Source organism: Macrobrachium rosenbergii, chromosome 27 (assembly GCF_040412425.1).
Source record: "Macrobrachium rosenbergii isolate ZJJX-2024 chromosome 27, ASM4041242v1, whole genome shotgun sequence".
In the NCBI taxonomy this organism is placed as follows: domain Eukaryota; kingdom Metazoa; phylum Arthropoda; class Malacostraca; order Decapoda; family Palaemonidae; genus Macrobrachium; species Macrobrachium rosenbergii.
Window position 1 is genome coordinate 37,213,475 of NC_089767.1, and position 17,822 is coordinate 37,231,296.

The 17,822-nt window shown below is 38.9% G+C and overlaps 1 protein-coding gene across 1 annotated transcript in view; it reads left to right on the top strand.

Annotated features, from left to right (window-relative positions):
- The window catches only part of LOC136853644 (matrix metalloproteinase-17-like), a 34,461-nt gene extending 16,753 nt beyond the window's left edge, over nucleotides 1-17,708 (top strand). The window contains exons 2-13 of the mRNA XM_067129481.1: nucleotides 1,325-1,650; nucleotides 7,540-7,692; nucleotides 8,707-8,834; nucleotides 10,192-10,356; nucleotides 10,620-10,750; nucleotides 10,852-11,010; nucleotides 12,179-12,343; nucleotides 12,596-12,972; nucleotides 14,718-14,865; nucleotides 15,852-15,993; nucleotides 16,615-16,736; nucleotides 17,216-17,708. Of these exons, the coding sequence (XP_066985582.1) occupies nucleotides 1,325-1,650; nucleotides 7,540-7,692; nucleotides 8,707-8,834; nucleotides 10,192-10,356; nucleotides 10,620-10,750; nucleotides 10,852-11,010; nucleotides 12,179-12,343; nucleotides 12,596-12,972; nucleotides 14,718-14,865; nucleotides 15,852-15,993; nucleotides 16,615-16,736; nucleotides 17,216-17,337 (2,138 nt within the window). The 3' untranslated portion in view covers nucleotides 17,338-17,708. The remainder of the gene's footprint in view (nucleotides 1-1,324; nucleotides 1,651-7,539; nucleotides 7,693-8,706; nucleotides 8,835-10,191; nucleotides 10,357-10,619; nucleotides 10,751-10,851; nucleotides 11,011-12,178; nucleotides 12,344-12,595; nucleotides 12,973-14,717; nucleotides 14,866-15,851; nucleotides 15,994-16,614; nucleotides 16,737-17,215) is intronic.
- Nucleotides 17,709-17,822: the final 114 nt, after the last annotated feature.

The following is a 17,822-nucleotide window of genomic DNA, read 5'->3' on the forward strand; positions in this document are numbered from 1 at the left end:
GGTGGTTCTCACGATATTTTCAGAGAAAAGGGGTGGTTCTCACGATATTTTCAGAGAAAACTGGCGGTTTCTCACGATATTTTCAGTGAAAACTGGTGGTTCTCACGATATTTTCAGAGAAAAGTGGTGGTTCTCACGATATTTTCAGAGAAAAGTGGTGTTTCTCACGATATTTCAGAACAGGAATACAGACTGTTTGTAATAGTAACCCCACCAAGAATTTCTAATGATGTTCTGAAATAAGGAACTATAAGTATCTTTAGTAACTGACTAAAAATATCGAAGAGAAAACTAATGTTTCTCATAATAATTTCTGAACAGGGTCACAGATTGTATTTTATTATTATCTAAAAATCATTGCAAGTCTCTGATGGTTATCTGAAAATCTTAAAAACCGAAGTTTTTGACAGTTTTCTGAAATGAGGAAATAAGATGTGCTGATCTGAAAATAACAAACCAAGATGTTTCCCAAATTAGGTGCTTAAAATGGAAAGGAGAACTTCTAGAGATGAAATGATAACAGGAAATGCCTTTAATCATGACGTGAGGCTATGATGTTGTAATCCATTCAGTGGTTTAAACTATAATAACAGTTTTGTGACAAAGGACCCACAAAGAGGGACCTTAGATTACAATAAACTGTAGAAATTTTTTTCTAGTAAACTATAGAAAATGAATCTCTACCAGGCGATGGGCATCTCTCTCTCTCTCTCTCTCTCTCTCTCTCTCTCTCTCTCTCTCTCCCCCTTCTCAGTCGGTCACTCGAGGAGGTGAAGGCAGCAGGTCCGTGGTGGTGTCCCCCAGTTGGTCATACATCATCACTTCACGCCCACACTCAGTTTCACACCCATCTTCACACACACATACACACACTCTACCACCCTCTCTCTCTCTCTCTACCCTCTCGGGTCACATATACAGACAGACAGCCGAAGGCAAAAGTCGGGGCCTGGGCTGACTCGCGCTCTCCTTCTTGCTCCTCACCTCGCCCTCGGGAAAGGCCTTAGCGTCTTCTCTCGCGAAGGAGTGAGTCCTCCGTCCTTTTTCCTTTCTGCTCTCGCGACGAGGATCACGATGAAGGAGTGAGAGTGAGTGAGGAGTAGACGAACAGGAGGAGGAGGCGGCGCTTGGTGAAATGGAAAAAGAGGAAGGTCGTTTGTGTTTGTGTCACTACTGCTGCTGCTGCCGGCTTCCTTGTTGTTGTAGTTACTGTTGTTGTTGTGACGACATTCGCGGTTAGTGGAAGGGGGGATGGTGTTGTTGGAAAGTGAAAAAGACCTCAAGTGAACACCTCCTTCTTCTTCTTCTTCCCCCTCTCTCGCAGGAAAAGAGGCCCGTTGGCCGCGGACAGAAATGGCCAACGGTCAGGATGGAGATGGTGTCGTCCGTCCAACCCGTCCTTCACCCTATGGACCTACTGCGCCTTCTGCAGCGACGGCTGCTCTCCTCAAAATCTCCGTCGGGCTCCTGATGGTAGCGTGCGCCAGGGCATTGCCCGTCAGCGCGCCGATACCTCGTCTACTCGGTGATGTTGCGTACTCGCCCAACAGGTTGGAAGATGCTCCGACCACAACCGTGATTATACCAACGCCTCCGCCAGGCCTAAATTTCACGACGGAAGCCCCCAAGGTCGGATCAACTTTACACGCGGTAAGTAAAATAATTTGATAGAAAAAATAATTCCTATCACATGATTTATAGCTGAACATTTTCGCTACCCAATACAAAAACACCATCAAATTTGTATTCTTCTTCTGTTACGTGTTACACGATTATGTTTACGTGAATACTACGAAGCATTTACAAAAAAATAAAAATACTTGCTGTCATATAATTTACAAATACACATCTTCCCTACTTGATACAAAAACACCCACAAATTTATATACTTCTTCTGTGAAGTGATGCACGTTTGTTTATGTAAGTACTACGAAGCCATTACTTCTAACACTGTGTTCATCTCCTGTGTTTACAATCTCTCCGCAGTTACTGTGTCAAACACTTCACATTCTGTTTACGTTTCTTGAGATTTCGTCCCTTCCACTCGTGAGAAAAAGGCGCACTCATTCTTTGATTCTCCCCAAACATGTAAAAACAAAATGAATGTCCATGTTCTCTCCTGGCATTCATTTCCCGTGTTAAAATGCGTTTTCAATTCATTTCTTTGGTCTGCCCAATACAACTCAGAAAGAAAAGATAGATATTTTTAAGAAACATTTCATTCTAAAATTTGTTTATATTCCCATTCTTGACAAGAAGATAGAGTAGTCTATTGTTTCTTGCATTTTATAAACACAAGAATGAGCGTTTTTTTCTAGCTTGAATGCATAGAAATTCTGAATATTCCCTTTCAGTGAATTCACTGAATTCGTCTGTTAGTTCCTTGTCTTTTTTAAATCTTCTAGTTTTTGTAACTGGGTTAATTCTTGGCAATGTCTTTGTGTACCTTATTCCTGTGTTATTTTACTTCTAATAAAAAATTTTTTGACTTCTGACTGATTCCTGTCAACTTGAACTTGACTTTTCCCTTTACTGAGAAATTTTTAAATTTTTCCGAATGTCAGTTTTCCCGATTCTGTAATCTTCAGGCTAAACAAGAGGTTAATCTTTCTTTCACTGCCTTCTGAGTTAGGCCTAGATTTTTTCCCCTTTTCCCCTCTTTTACCTGCTTCCAGCAGGAACGAATAGAATACAGTAGTAGGTTCTTGATTCCACTGTCCTTTCTCAACCGTAATCCTTTGTGCTTTTAATTTTTCTTGTAAACTGTTTCTTTAATAATGTCTTTTTTCGTATACGTAAGATCCTGCTTTCTCAATGATTTTATCTTTCCATTTGAAATTAATCTCTCTCTCTCTCTCTCTCTCTCTTAAATTATTATTTTTTCACATGATTGTCGGGTCGTTCTGTTTACCCAAGCACGTACACACACGCACACACACACAGACACACACATACAAGCAAAAACATCTGGAACCGTTCCGTGAACGGACGAGATCTCCCGCTCACCCCTGCATGTGACTGTCTTCGTGTGTATCTATCACTGTCTGTCAATATTTTTCCCCCTTCTGTTTACTTTTATTTTCGTTTACCGCCGTTGTCAATTTACTAAACTTTCGCTTTTTAAGGTTGAGCTACCCAGGATTTGTTTTACCAACTGCTGTGGCTAATTTGAGAATGGTACATGTATACAGAGATGTATATAAACTGTTAGAAGTAATTGTAGGCAGTTGTATCTGTCTTATTTCCTAACAATCTACACAACCGCCAAGTTGTTAACCTTCCTATATCTATACAGTTATAAACATCTAACCAAATGCATTTCATGATAAATCTACTCGTGCATAATATTATATGCTCATCTATGTTAATATTATATTGAGCCATCTACCTGTATTTTATCTCTTTAGCACATACATAAATCAGTGCCAAATTAAATATTTTCATGTAATATTTTAGATTTCCGTTCATTCATATCAAGTGAAGAACGACAATACGATTTAAGTTTAAGCCTATGCTTTACAATTGTCATTTCATGGGAAATAGATATCAATGCATCATTCACAGCTCTGTATATTTTGAGTGTTGGCAGGGCAGCCGATCGATATTTTCAAAGTCCTTCAAAAAGGAGTGTTATAAAAAAATGGGGAAAAAAGCAGTTAAAAACGAAGAAGATAGTGGCAAGAATACGAGACTAAAAAAAGTTGAAAGCTTTTTTTTTTCACACTTTACGAATTCTCATTGTACTTTACGCCTATGTAACTTACAAAAAAAAAAGATGTGACAGATCCCTCTCAAGCTGATAGTCTGTTATTTCATATTAACTTGGGACAATTAAAAATTAAACAAACAAACAAAATCACAAACATCTAATAATGTCACATACAGATATATATATACATATATATATGTTATGTACTGTATATAAATTCATATATATATATATATATATATATATATATATATATATATATATATATATATATATATATATCCCTCTGCACATCGCCAGAGAATCGAGCATCGTCAGTGCTAGGGACAAACAATGCGTCCCCGCTTAGAGCCGAAGGGAATCTGTTTTTAAGGATTCTTTTTAGACTCCTTCGAATCCCAAGATGCAACGGATAAGCTGTCAGGCGGGATCCTATTTCAGAGGTCGCAGCTTTAATTGCTGCGCCAGACGACAATGAAGACATAGTAGATCAGTGGTGTTTCTCTCTCTCTCTCTCTCTCCTAAACAGAGAGAGAGAGAGAGAGAGAGAGAGAGAGCTGTTTACACAATGAGATGATGTACGGTGCATAAACAACATTCGCTTTCTTTTCACTTTCTCTTCGGTCTCTCTCTCAGGAGAGAGGAAATGGTGTAAAATCTCTCTCTCTCTCTCTCTCTCTCTCTCTCTCTCGAACACTAATCTACAATGTCTTCATAGAGCTCTCTCTCTCTTTCTTTAGCGTAGCGTCAGATAATCCTTAATCAGTCAGTCGGTCAGTCTCTCTCTCTCTCTCTCTCTCTCCCTTCAGTATCTGCAATTTACATACACTACGGCAAAGAAATTTAATACACGGAACCGCTGTCTCCCTTGCGGTTAAAGCGTTCGAAATACTGCTTTATCAGATTACCAAATGACAAAGCCAAGATAACCCACTGCTTGAAAACACACACACGCACACAAACACAAACACACACATACAAACACACAAACGCGGATGAAGTGCGAGCGAAAAGAATGGAATAAAAATGCGAAAATGAGAAAGGTCATTAAGCAATGTGTATATATTTGTTTTTGTCTTCCACATAATAATACAGCGAACTTTTATTTTTTTTATTAAATGAACACAGCTAAGAACTACTGTAATGCTTACATGTTTGGTGGAATTAATTAATTTCCTATTCATATGTTGTTCATTGTGAAAATTAAGAGAATGAACACTTGGACACTGGAATGGTAGAAATGAAATTATGCAGCACTGAAAAGTTTGCTTTCAGAGAGAGAGAGAGAGAGAGAGAGAGAGAGAGAGAGAGAGAGAGAGAGAGAGAGAGAGAGATAACAAATTTTAACAATTATGATGAAATACCCCATAAACTGTGGGGTTATCTAAATGTTATATTTTTTAAATGAACCAAAGTTGAATTACAAAAAGGTTTAAACAATCTATATATGCAGCATTTTTCTTCAGATTCAAACAAGATTTTACACTGTTTGTAGCCCTATAAACATTATGCATACTCATTCATCGAAACAAAATATACGCCTTTTGATTGTAAACTAGACTCTACATATATTTCTGTGTGGATAAATAATGACTGGGCACTGAGTTCACAAACGCACACAAACACACATATACAGACGCAACGAGCACGTTTGTACATTCACAACCACATCGCAAACCCTAACGGTTATAAGCAGACCGTTATAGCAGGCATACCACTGAGGATTCTGTAACCGAAACAAATATTACAACTGCTTCTTAAATTCTGCTTGAATGGAAATGAAATATCTACCCGGTAAAAGAAAAAAAAACGGACCATGAATGATTTTAACCTTATCATACAATAAAAGACAGCCTGTTTCTCACGTCTGAACATCGTGAACAACAAGTATGTACATGAGTATCTCGGTACAACTGTAACTGCTGCACTCAACAGGTGCAGGCAACCGACAACAATCTGCTTTTGAAAATGGCACTGCCATGATTTCTCTATATGTTGTTTGTCCTGTGCAGAAATGAGCGTCTGTATAAACAGGAGAACAAAAGCATATAGAAAAAATACAATGGATTTTCAGTGTAAGAACTGGTACTGAATGGTGAATAACTTTACATGAATCAAAGATGAAATAATCAATGAATAAAAACGTAAGTATTTAGCGATGCTAGTCTGAGCCTACAATAGTACTACTATGAACGAAAGTACTGGCACTGAATGATGAATAGCTTTACCAATTTCAAAGATAAAATGATCAATGAATCAGTAATGCAAGTATTTAGTGATGCAGACTTCTACCTACAACACTCAAACAGCAAGATATAGATAAACAAATTAAAATAAAAGGCAGACAGAATAATAAAAAGAAACACTACTTATCTCGAAAGCCCCTAACCCCATCAACCAAGACGAGCAACAAGAAATGGCGGGAGCGTATAACAGCACCAAAGACGTCTGTCTGGCAGAAGGAGGAAAAACAAAAGCATAAAAGGGCTCCGCGGAGATAAACGTATTTTTCAGGAACGCTCGTCATGCAAAAGGAAAACCGAAGGAATATCGAGAACTCGGGCAAAACAGTTGCGGAGCTCACTCAAGCGGAGGCGCCATTATCAAGCGCGCATGCGCGGGCTGAGTGCTTCTGAATCCGCGGGATTTTCTTATGAAAATAAATATGCGGTCCGTGACTTACAGATAGACCGATGCAGGAGGAGAATAAAAAAGGGATTCGCTGCAAGCTACACCAGAGAGAGAGAGAGAGAGAGAGAGAGAGAGAGAGCATGTCACCTGTGGTTATTATTTAATAGTCCTCAGATGATATTTGCAATACGAATTTGCTTGGAAAAATGCTATCTTATAGAACCAATATGATGGTCACAAAAAACTTTTCATCCGAGAGAGAGAGAGAGAGAGAGAGAGAGAGAGAGAGAGAGAGAGAGAGAGAGAGAGAGAGAGAGAGATCCCACCACAAACTGCAAAGGAGCCAGACAAGAAAATAAAACAAAGCGTAAATATCAACACAGGAAATGGCGATCTTATGACATCAAAGGCTCTTTGCCTAATTACACCCTCTTAATAGAACCTAAAAAGAGACGAAGTAATGTGCCTTTCTCCTCGACCACAACAGCAACCCCGCCCCCCTCCGCCACTTTCTTTCTCTCATATTATATGAGAGAAAGATTACTTGGCAGAAGAATAATCAAGCATACCATGTGAGGCAATGTTACAATGAAAAAATCTTTCTGACACTGAAACTGAATAAATACATTTGGTGTCACTTTAATGCTTCTAAAAAACCTAGACAAGATGCACTAACGGTGACGAAAATGAGGAAAATTTTATTTAATATGCTCTCTCTCTCTCTCTCTCTCTCTCTCTCTCTCTCTCTCCCTCCACTTTACGTGCCTTAAGTCACGAAGTGAGAAGCGTCCCACGTCATAAAAATGTTTGTTCTCTATCACAAATTTTAGACAGCTTGAACTTTAATGGCACATACCACTCAATGCTTTACTCCAGTAAATGAAATCCAGCCACATATATTGATAGCATGTTTCAAATTTTACCTACAAATATAAATTTGGTAACTACATTTCATCAAAGCAATGTTTCACTTTTAGCCCTATAGTACCACAAGTCTTATTTCCCTTATTTTTAGTCCACTTTCTTTCTCATTCTTACTATACCTATATATATTTATCAATTCTTCATCTCTCTTCCCACATGATTTTCCCAATTCCTGTCTCATTAGCAAATTCCTTAGCTTCTAAGAATCAATCTATCAGCCTACCTACCCACATTGCAATTCAAACTAACGCGCATGCGCACGTCCTTTCTTCCAGGCGAAGTTCATGGAGAAGTTCGGCTACATCCCCAAGTCAGGCAGCGAGTCCGACTTCGTCTTTTCGGCCGACGCCTTCCAGAAGGCTGTCATGAGGATGCAGAAGTTCGGGAGCATTCCTCAGACGGGCGTCATAGACAACGCCACTATAGAGGTGAGAGTCTATTCCATGGCTATGGCTGAGTCTACTCTGTGGCTATGGGTGAGTCTATTCTATGGCGATGGGTGAGTCCATCTGTTATGGGTGAGTCTATTCTATGGTATGTGTGAGTCTATCTGTGGTTATGGGTGAGTCTATTCTATGGCTATGGGTGAGTCTATTCTATGGCTATGGGTGAGTCTATCTGTGGTTATGGTGAGTCTATTCTATGGCTATGGGTGAGTCTATTATATGGCTATGGATGAGTCTATTCTATGGCTATGGGTGAGTCTATTATATGGCTATGGGTGAGTCTATTCTATGGCTATGGGCGAGTCTATTATATGGCAATGGGTGAGTATTCTATGGCTAAGCCTAATGCTATGGGGCTGTTCCTTCTTGTACGCTGTTCATCTATTACCTATCGAGCTTTTTCGTTCATTTCAACAATAAAAATATAGTAATGATGATAATGAGAAAAACATCCACGATCTTAGGACTACACTATAATGCAAATGTCTAAATTACGAGTGCACAACTAAGAATGATATTTCTCCACTGACTATTAACGATACGTGGCGCATTTTCGAAATAATAATAATAATAATAATAATAATAATAATAATAATAATAATAATAATAATAATAATAATAATACTGTCTCTCTAGCCAAGTAAATGCTTATAATGAATTCACTCTGGCAAAATATCTTACTTTCATATTTTCAACAATTATAAACTGATTCCTAGACTGCTCTTAAAATCTCAGTAAAGAATATCATCGATTTTCTTGATCATTTCTGACGAAGAAATCGAGAAGCCCAAATAAAAATTAATCGTTGTAGGAGATCATAAACTTTCCCTCTTAGATGTCTGAACCCTGGCTTCTCAATCAAACATAACAAGCTCCCAGGAAACACAAAAGATCGCAAGGAGTTCCAACATTTAGTGGAAAGCATTACCAGAACATCGCTTGTGCATTTGCAGCCATTTCCCAACTCGAAATAAATTAATCTTCTTCTTTCATCAGCTGATGCAGACGCCGAGATGCGGGCTGCCAGACGTAGAACCAGAGGACTTAGAGGGCAACTCTCACACCAGGAGGAAAAGATATATTTTGGGATCCGAAGGCTGGCGCAAAAGGAAGCTTACTTATTTGTAAGTATCCTGAGGGCATCAATAAAAGGATGAAAGGACACGTGGATAGATAATGAATGGGAGCATTCAGCTGGAAAACATTAATAAGATCCGTCTGAAAACTTGTTAAACGTTGCCAAACGCTAGACGCACGTATGAGAGAGAGAGAGAGAGAGAGAGAGAGAGAGAGAGAGAGAGAGAGAGAGAGAGAGAGAGAGAGAGAACTAAAAAGTGCTATAAGCGAAAGGGAGAAAAGACACATGCAAGAATAATGAATAAGAGCAAGGTAGAAAACATTACAACAGCCATTTGAAAATTCGAACGTTGCCACACACTGGGGACATACTCATGAGAGAGAGAGAGAGAGAGAGAGAGAGAGAGAGAGAGAGAGAGAGAGAGAGAGAGAGAAATCGCCTCCCTGTAACCTCCTTGAACAGGCTGTTAACTGTACCTAAGCTGCTTATCAATAAGAGGCTTATGTGAACTTGGGAGGTAAACGTCAGTGAACAATGAACAGAAATTGAAGACAGTATTATAGTTATAACGACGACTCCTGCTCCTGACACATGCTAACATTCAAGTGCCAGTCTCTGTGTTCACACGCGCATCAAGACAGCAATTCTAACAAGAAATATATCTACATGTATGTATATATAAATATATAGAAATATATATGTATACATATAAGCATGTATATATACAGTACTGTATATTATATAAATTATATTATATAATTATTGCGTTTATAGAGTGACACAACTTTTAATATGCACCAAGTGTAAAAGGGCATATGTGCAAACAGACGAAACTGAAGAATAAAATATAGGAATTAACTCACAGCAGTTATATACCAATGGCATGTTTTTAACAATGTAATAAATAAAAAGTAAGGCAATGGAGCTAGAGTCTTTATGATACTCTACGGATTTTTACAACACAATTTCACTCAATGGTCTCCTTCATAACGTAAAGTACATACTGCATAATTAATAAACCCATGAGAGTTTCAATTTTGTTGAGTTGATTATTACCCTGAATTCATTTGTTGACGGCTGTTCTCAATTCGATAGTTTACATAAGCCATAAGTTGTTTTTCAGGCAATACCAAACTAACAGAAATGGCTAATGTGTGACAGTTTTTCCACATCCATACTTAATTTTAATTAAGAATCCACACACACCCATTTGCAGATATCTATTCCAGCCCTGCCAAGAATTTATTATAATATATATATACATATATATATATAAATTATATACAGAGAGAGAGAGAGAGAGAGAGATTCCAAAGTTCCCAACTAATCTAGATCCAAAGATATATCTTTAAGCTGTCATTTGCCAAAAAATATTAACATTCCATTTCATTTCGTCACTGCAGCGTGGCCAACTGGTCGCCCAAGCTGTGGAACATAGAAAACGTGAAAAGGGAGCTACGACGAGCCTTCGATGCCTGGAGTACCTACTCCCACCTCCAGTTCACGGAGGTGTCGGGACCTGAAGCTGATATTGTGATTTACTTCGCTAGTTACGACCACCACGATGGGTACGTAATCCTTATTAGGCTCGTTAATTAACGGTCATTAGTTCTGCACAGGTGTTACACACCTGCTGGTGCAGGTGTGCCTTCACGAAAATGAGATTTCTAAGGTAATGAACATGGCCACTTTGGGTTAGCGTTGATGTCATGTCTTATGATATTTATGCTTAACAGAAGCAGTACTGTAGACATTCACTTACCGTATCGGTTCCTATACAACACACATACGTATATATGCATAAATAAAAATATTGTATTTTAATTTCCAGTTACCCCTTCGACGGACCGAGCGGCATCCTAGCGCATGCGTACTACCCGTACGAATTCGGACACTACGGCGGAGACGTTCACTTCGACGAAAGCGAGGAGTGGACCATCGATCCCAAAGATGAATACTCAGGTAAAATGGTTCATAGTTTTTTGTTTATATGGTAAATAAACACAATGTACTCGCTAATAACCTAATTGCAATTCACTCAACGTCTATCTATTTTCTTGCAGGCCTAGACTTCTTCACTGTGGCTGTGCACGAGATCGGCCATTCCTTGGGGCTGGCGCACTCGCCTGTCTCCGGTTCCATCATGTTCCCTTACTACAAAGGCTACGACAAGGCGTTCTCTCTAGACTACGACGATGTCATGGCTATGTGGGAACTATACAGTAAGTTCAGTTAAAAACAGTCACTTATAACAGTCCCTTTGCCCTTAGGCTAAGTCTACAGTAGATAATATCTACAATGTTAAAACAGTAGAGTATCAAGTAACTCTACGGATACAAACATCCACATTTCACTCGATTATCCATGCCTGAAACAACTGGCACTATTTTTAAAAAACAATTTTAGGCTCTTATTTTTTTTCGCCATACTGCTATAGGCTTGAAATGAAGCTAATTTTAGTTAGAAATTATAGCTGAATCAATTAGATCGTATAACAATCATCTCATCCTAATATATGTTTCATCTCTATCTCACTATTATGGTTTTGAAAACAGCTGAAATAATGCTGAAATAAGTATGTATATATATATATGTATGTGTATGTATATATATATATATATATATATATATATATATATATATATATATATATATCTATATATACTATATATACTCGTATATACATGGTGGGCGTGTGAAGACATAAATGTGAATATATTCTGTACGTACAAACTTCCATAAAGTGACTTAGAGAGATTAGGAAAGATTATAAAGTTATTAAAGAAAGGTTCATATATTATCTAGCAACCTCCATTCCATCTCGAGTGAGAGGCATCATCAATCTGATTTGATCCTTCTATAAGTCCTTTTATGGAGTCTAATCCTTCATAAATTTCCAGTAACATAATTATAACTCTCTTGGCAGTTGTTCCTTCGATTCCCCAAGGTCCTTGAGGAGATAATATGATCTCTCTCTCTCTCTCTCTCTCTTCACAATACAAAGGTATAGCTCACTTATAGGAAACTAATTCTCTCTCTCTCTCTCTCTCTCTCTCTCTCTCTCTCTCTCTCTCTCCCCATTTTTCAATTTTGACATTTCAATTTTGTTACAGCAGTTAAATCTGCAAATGCTTCCTTTACTCTCTCTCTCTCTCTCTCTCTCTCTCTCTCTCTCTCTCTCTCTCTCTCTCTCTCCACAGTACAAAGGTATAGCTCACATAATAGGAAACTAATTCTCTCTCTCTCTCTCTCTACCCATTTTTCAATGTTGACATTTCAATTTTGTTACAGCAGTTAAATCTGCAAATGCTTCCTCTCTCTCTCTCTCTCTCTCTCTCTCTCTCTCTCTCTCTCTCTCAATTCACAGCATATCCCGTTTTCCTCCCCCAGTCAAGAGGAAGCTCGAGGGCGACGACGAATACTTCAAATCCACCACCACGACAACGCCTTCGACGCCGACGACGAACGGCGACAACAGCGGTGCCGACGCCGACGCCGACGCCGACGACGAGCAACACCAGTCGGACGCAGCCGGCGATGACGAAGACGCAGGCGGTAAGAGTGTTGATGATGATGATGATGATGATGATGAGGAGGAGGTACTCAGTGATGAGCCCCTTCATGATGATGATGATGATGATAGTGCTAATGATGATGATTATGATGATGATGATGATGAATATAATAATGATGATGATGATGATGAGTTGGTGCGTTATCACGGAGACTATGAGACGGTGGACGAGCACCAGAAGCGGGTCTCGGGAGGGCAGGATGATTTGCCTCTTTTGCCGAATCTTCCTCCAGAGGGGGACGGCGTCCACCAGGGTGGGAGGAGAGGAGGAGGAGGGGGCGAAGAAGAAGACCACGGCGACGACGACGACGACGACGACGACGACTACGACGAGGAGGAAGAGAAGAAGCGCCGCGAGGAAGAGCGCCGGAAGGAGAGGGAGGAGGAGGAAGAGAAGCGCCGTTGGGAGGAGGAGATCAGGAGGAGGGAAGCCGAGACCAGGAGGAGGGAGGAGGAGGCCAGGAGGAGATGGGAGGAGGAGGAAGGCAGGGGAGGTCCCCCGGCGCCACCCACTACCGAGAAGCCGCCGCCGCCCATCCCCGATCTCTGCCAGGGAAGTTACGACGCCGCGGCTCTCCTCCGTCAGGAACTCTTCGTGTTCAAGGGCGAGGTAGGTCTTCGGCATAAAATAGGGTATAAAAGAGAGAGAGAGAGAGAGAGAGAGAGAGAGAGAGAGAGAGAGAGAGAGAGAGAGAGAGAGAGATTATGCATCTGCAGTAGCAATATTGAATTACTCCTAGTGAAATTAGAGAGAGAGAGAGAGAGAGATATTTAGCATTTGCAAATTCAACTACAGTAATAACATTAAAATATCGACTAAAATGGCGAGAGAGAGAGAGAGAGAGAGAGAGAGAGAGAGAGAGAGAGAGAGAGAGAGAGAGAGAGAGAGAGAGATTTAGCATTTGCAAATTCAACTAGCGTAACAACATTAAAATATCGAGACTTAAATGGAGAGAGAGAGAGAGAGAGAGAGAGAGAGAGAGAGAGAGAGAGAGAGAGAGGAGAGAGAGAGAGAGTCTGCAGATATTTCATTTCAAGATCCACATGCGTAAACAAGAAATAAATAAATAAATAAATGAAATGAAAATCATCTTTTGGACTTTCCCGAGCTTAAAATTCCCTAAAAACATTCATTTTTTCTACAATGTCTGATTAATTTAAATGGCACTGTAAGTGCCAGGGTCATTAGGGTGCCAAGATTTCTGAGTCTCGGAAAAATGACCTTCCGAACCATCTGAGCCTGCCTCTCTCTCTCTCTCTCTCTCTCTCTCTCTCTCTCTCTCTCTCTCTCTCTCTCTCTCTCTCTCTCTCTCTCTCTCTCTCTCTCCAGAGTCTTACCAACAAGGCAGTGCGACCTCTTTGTATACAAAATGATTCTGAGTTTTTTTTCTTTACACTACTTTTTTTATTACTCTAATGTTCTTGGTTGTACGGGGTATGTGCTACATGAAAATAAATTCAACTTGCACAGCAGGCCACAAAAACCACAAACTATAATTTCTTATTTTCCCAATCTTTTCCCTAGACTCCTAATGGCAGACATTAATTGCCAAAAAAAGGTTCCGTCGGAGTTTCGGTCATAATTTACTAAATATTGTTGAGTATCTTTTTTCCTAAAGGCCCAGCAGCCATCGTTCTTTTCTTCTTTAAATTATTGGGAAAATAATCAAACGATGTATATTTTAGTCTATTAACTTTTTTCTATTTATACATTATTAAAGGAACAGTTATTATGCTTCACTACTGGCACAGAGACCTTTGGTTAAGTAAGGAGGGATCCGTATATCTCATTTTATCCAAATATTATTACAAAACCAATACTATAAAAGTGAACTTGAGACATTTTTCTTGATTTCCTAATATTTCAGGAAGTTATTTCACCTGAAAGCGTCCGAAAATCGAAAATAGGAAGATGGAGAATCTTTTTTATATGTGAAGGGAGACATTCTCCGTTTAGGATGTTATTTGGATTTACTAAAGGATTTTAGTGGAAAAAATATGAAATGAATATTCAAAAGAAATCGCAGACATGTGGTTAGAGTATTGGACTCTGTATTCCCATTTATATATATATATATATATATATATATATATATATATATATATATATATATATATATATATATATATATATATATTCCATGAACAACATCATCCTTCTTCAACGCACGCGCAGAGTGAAACACAACAGTGGCTTACCAATTCACAAGAAAAAAAAAAAAAAAACATGACGCTCGCGAAGCCGATCACAAAAGGAAAGTTATGCACCCACTCTATCTCTTTCGCATTCCAAGGAATGTTAAACCTCTTACGACATTCTTCTTGCATTTTCCGTTTCTCTCTTTCTTTCACCAGTATTTATGGCGATTCCGAGACAGAGGAGAGTTAAGGGCGGGCTATCCTTCTCTCATAAGAAATCTCTTCACGGATCTGCCGTCCTTTCTCAAGAGGATCGACGCGGTCTACCAGAGGCAGACGGACTCGTACTTCGTCTTCTTCATAGGTACGTGGCGCCCTTCTTGCCCGCATGCGGGAAATGTCAAGTGTTTGTGTCGTTAAATGACTCTTGGGTTTGACGGGGAAAAGATATTTGTCACGGGTACGTGTAACGCAGAGACCTTCAAAGGTCTTTCTATTCAGTGAACTTTCATTTCTCTAGGCCTTCATTATCATACTCAGCTAGGCAATGGATTTTATTCTGTTCTAACCCCAACAAAAGTTAACTGTTACCTGTGTATCAAATTCAAATTCAAAATTTAGAAACATTCTCCAGAGTATATTTGAATCTCTTGCATTGCTTTAGACTTCATATTTAAGTAAAGCAAACCGAATTTATTATTACTGTTTTAAACACTAGTATTCATTGACCAAAAAACAGATTTAAGCCCCTACTATTTCAATGTTCAGTTTCTTTTTCAAATTCTTAAGAATAGCAAATTAAGGTTGCTACCTATGAATTTTATTTAGTCGTAACGTTTCCACCTACATTAAATACATACACTATATATATATATACATATATATATATATATATATATATATATATATATATATATATATGTATATATATATATATATATATATATATATATATATATATATATATATATATATATATATATATATATATATATATATATATATATATATATATATAAATCTTTAAGGCATAGTCTTTCTCTAGGCCAGTTTTATATATACACAGAAAAATTTACAGTTTGGTGAAAAATTTTTCAGCACTCAATAAAGTCAGTCGATCAGAAAATACAACTGAAACCAAGTAAAACGTGTCTTAATCATGTTCTGAAAGATTACTTTTGGAAAAAAAATGACTCACCTGAGCCCTACAGAGCTCCACCCACCATGTGCCAAAAAATTCGCCTCGAATCTCGAGACGAATTTTGGCAGAAGAAAAAAAAATCTGGCCTCCGAAAATTCCCGTTTTCATGGAATGTGCCTTATCTTGATTGGCGACTCTCTCTCTCGCAGGTAAATATTATTACGTCCACAATGGCGACCACTTGATCGAGGGCTCGCCCCGCCCACTCAGCGATCTCGGCATCCCGGATTTGTATACGAAGATCGACGCCGCTTTCTACTGGCCCAGGGCTAAGAGAACCTACTTCTTCAGGTGAGTGCCGCCCACCACCGTCCCCCCACCCCCCCCAGGTGTTTTTCCTTGGAGGAGGGCGGGTCTCGCGGGCGATGATGTCTCGCGATGGGAATAGGAACAGATGAGAAGGATGGAATTTGTGTGAGAAAGCAAAAGGCGAGCTGATTTTTCTGTGTGGGCTGTAGATCAGGCCGAGGTGTCTTGATTGTGTAGGATAGACGCTTTGTTTTTATAATATTAGTTCTTTTCGTTTAGATCTCTCACTCTCTCTCTGAACTAATTAGCTGGTTCATCTCAGCATACTGTTTTGACGCAATATTTCTGACAAATCAAAGCTTTTCTTATAAGAAACTTTAAATATCCTTTACTAGCCCAGATCTGAAGGAATGGGAAAGGTAATGCGGAGATGAAAAAAAAAACCGACTCTACTCTAATGTTTGAGAAAGTTAAACAAGAAGATAGTTGCAGTTACGAATGATCTCTTTATTAAAAATCCCTTCTAAAACTTCTCTCCAATCTCGTCTCCTGTCTTATTCCGTCTTAGATATTATTTATACATCAATATAAGACCTATGACTACTTTAATCAAAGTCTATGTCATTTTGATGTTAATAAATACTCGTATTTTTTTCTAATCAGCCGCAACTCGTACTTCCGCTACGATGACGTCACGGGGAAGATGGACGAAGGATACCCCAGAGACATTAAGAAATGGAACGGAATTCCAGGCGATCTGGACGCCGTCTTCACATGGAACGACGGTGAGTTTTTCCTTCGTTTTTTACTGAATTTAAAGATGTGTTGCTTTTAAATGTAAATGTTGTTGCATCTCGAGTCCTTTCCTTTAGTGGTAACTGTGCTTGTAATCGTGCAGAGTCACTTTGTAACCGTAAAAGGGTGGAAAGGTTAAGTTTTTGCTGTGCTAGAGGAGTGTTTAAAAGGTTAAGTTTCCGCTGTGCTAGGTAAGACTAGTTTGCTAAATTTAGCGAAATTTAACTGAAAGGAGGGCACGTCACGCACCTTCACCTGTTCAAAGTACGAAAATTTATGTTTAAGGAGTGAGTACAGGTAACTTTCTAAATAAAACATTTAATCTGTTGCTCGGCACACTGAATTTTCTAACAGTAAGCACCTCCAAAGTCAAATCCAAAAATCCTGCCTTTTGAAAACCTTAACATTTGGTGCGTTGACTGACCCTGTTGTATCTGTAACCTTAATCACCAATTTCCCTGTTCTGCAGACGAGTCCTACTTCCTAAAAGGAACCCAGTTCTGGAAATACGACAGTACCAACATCAGACCCTACGCAGGATATCCCCAGGATGCTCGTGAGTACTGGATCAGCTGTCCAGGTGCCTCCTAACCATCGCAGATGAGGAGAAAAAACAAATCGAAGCTGTGAAATCTTTGGTCAATGTAGCCGTTGTCTAGTGCCAGGACTGTAGTACCATAACAAGGGCTCCTTGTAACTAGTTTCAAAACTGGAGTTATCTGTATCAAAGGCACCTGAATAATGGTTTAATTGTATTTAGCAATGTGTAATTGTTTTAAAGTAATTTATTCACTGAGCCATTTGTCTATGTGACGTTGCAAAAGGGGTTTTTGCTGGATTAATTTTTCTAGGCTGACACAGATAATCACAGTGCTGGTCTCTCCATTGTCTTTTACTGTAATGGTCTGGGAAGTGTTTTATTTCATTTCTGTAATAACAAATAAATAAATAAATAAATAAATGTACAGAACACAGCTACCTGCTGACCAATAAGAACTGACCTGTCATCCCAGAAATGTGGTAAACTGAACCTTTGACCAAATATGTTGAAACTCAATGGTACTCATCCTATCTTG